Source organism: Pyxicephalus adspersus, chromosome 7, assembly GCF_032062135.1.
Source record: "Pyxicephalus adspersus chromosome 7, UCB_Pads_2.0, whole genome shotgun sequence".
In the NCBI taxonomy this organism is placed as follows: domain Eukaryota; kingdom Metazoa; phylum Chordata; class Amphibia; order Anura; family Pyxicephalidae; genus Pyxicephalus; species Pyxicephalus adspersus.
The window spans coordinates 627,247-629,295 of record NC_092864.1 but is presented as its reverse complement, the minus strand read 5'-3'; the positions used below and the strand labels follow the sequence as shown (position 1 = coordinate 629,295).

The following is a 2,049-nucleotide window of genomic DNA, read 5'->3' as shown; positions in this document are numbered from 1 at the left end:
AGCATAGGGGGTAAAACCCTGACACATGGTTAGCACAGGAGGTAAAACCATGGCACAATATTAGCACAGGAGGTACATCCCTTGCACATGGTTAGCACAGGAGCTATATGCCTGGCATTGGCTGTCACAAGTGGTACAACCTTGGCACATGGTTAGCACAGGAGGTACAATAAATGACCAGCACAGAGTGTGAAACCCTGGCCCATGGTTAGCATAGAACATAGGCGGCCTGGCACATGGTTGGCACAGGAGGTACAACTCTGGCACATGACTAGCACAGAGTGTATAGCCCTGGCCCATGGTTAGCTTAGAGCATAGGAAGTACATCCCTGGAGCATGGTTAGCACAAAAGGTATGTCCCTGGCACACAGTTAGCACAGGAATCTTGGCACATGGTTAGAACAGGAGGTACAACCCTGGCTTCATTAGCATAGGAGGTACAATTTTGGCTTTTTAATTGCTATTCTGCAGTTTATCAATAATCAATTGGTTAGGGATCAATGCCAATAATTTCTCCCAATGTCTCACGAAGGATCAGTATATGAATTCCAGTTTTAGGCAGTGATAACTGAAGGTCAGATTTTCCTTTTGCGTGCAATCTGCTCGTGAAAGCATCTCAGGGATATTTGCATCCAATCAATCAGTGTCAATGAACTCCGCTCTGCCTCCATTCACTCATTGCACACACACAGGACAGGACCAAGGATGGTGGCTGTGCTCTGGGTAGTGGGGTTTATCTTTGCAATTGTTGAGTGTGTGCTGGGGGTACTCCTTAACTTCTACATCATAGCACTGAATGTAGCTGACTGGAGACGAGGCCTCCCGCTCAGTCTGTGTGATAAGATTTTGGTTCTCATGGCCATCAACAACATTGGCCTGCAGTGTGATATGAACATCTGCACCTTCCTATACATCGTCTTCCCAGAGATGGTCCAATATCCGAAGATCTACTCCCCCATCTCCGTCTTTCTGGTCTTCCAATTCTACTTTAGTTTTTGGATCACGGCTGCTCTCTGCATCTTCTACTGCCTGCGGATTGTTAGCTTCAAGATCCACTTCTTCATGCACCTCAAGGCCAATATTACCCATGTGGTGACCAAATTCCTGATAGTGTCTGGAGTTGGTTCTTTTGTCTTTAGCCTTCTGAGTGTTTGGGAAATTAATATAAAGCGCTCTATCATCACCGGGAACGTCACCTCAGATCTATTGACCATGGACAGCAATATGAAGGTGTCCTCCATCACCGGGAATGTTTCCGCCATTCCTTGGATGATTGACACTTCCATCGAAATGAGGGAGATCTATAAATATCTGACCATTGTCTTGGGCTGCTGCTTGCCGTTCATTCTGACCATTCTCTCCATCATCCTTACTCTTACCTCACTCTGGACTCACACTTGTAGCATGAAGAACAATTCCTCTGGTTTCTGCATCCCCAGACTGGACGCCCACATTAGGGCCGCTCGGATCATGCTCCTCCTCACCATCCTCTATGCCATCTTCTACCTGTCTGAGGTCAGCCTCCTGGCCTCCTCTCTAAGTATTGAGTCCACATGGGAACTGCTGTCCCTGTTCTTTGTTCTGATCTATCCCACCACGCAGTCCTCCATTGTTATCCTAGGCAACTCCAAACTTTGTCCAACATTTCTCAAGAGCTTGTGGTTGGGTAAGAAATTCTAAATGTAACCATGATGACTGGAGCCAGGACTATAACCTACCTCATATGTCAGGAAACATCGGGACGTGATGGGGTTACTGGAAACTCAATGTACCATGGAAATGCGGAGGCTGACAGAGCATCAGAAAAATACTCCTATGACTTTTCTAGAGCTGCCCCAATTTTCTGGAATGGTCTTCCTCATCTTATTCGGCTTTCTCCTACAATTTGCTTATTTCAAGGAACCCTTAAAACCCAAAGCTTCCCCCTCACTTACCCGTCTTCTTCTGTCTCCTAAACCCTCACTACTTCCCACCATTCCATATCCCCTCCTATTGTGTGATACTTCCCCCACCTCCTAGATTGCAAGCTCTTCTGTCCTCTCCTCCTCC

The 2,049-nt window shown here is 46.7% G+C and overlaps 1 protein-coding gene across 1 annotated transcript; it reads left to right on the top strand.

Moving 5' to 3' along the window:
- The first annotated feature begins 705 nt into the window (after window positions 1–705).
- On the top strand, window positions 706–1,680 carry LOC140334663 (taste receptor type 2 member 9-like). The gene has a single exon (XM_072416903.1). It carries the CDS (start codon window positions 706–708, stop codon window positions 1,678–1,680), a length of 975 nt encoding a protein of 324 aa, XP_072273004.1.
- Window positions 1,681–2,049: the final 369 nt, after the last annotated feature.

Bases quoted from the DNA above. Each gene is read 5' to 3' on its own strand.
- LOC140334663 (XM_072416903.1), top strand. From the start codon at position 706: ATGGTGGCTGTGCTCTGGGTAGTGGGGTTTATCTTTGCAATTGTTGAG.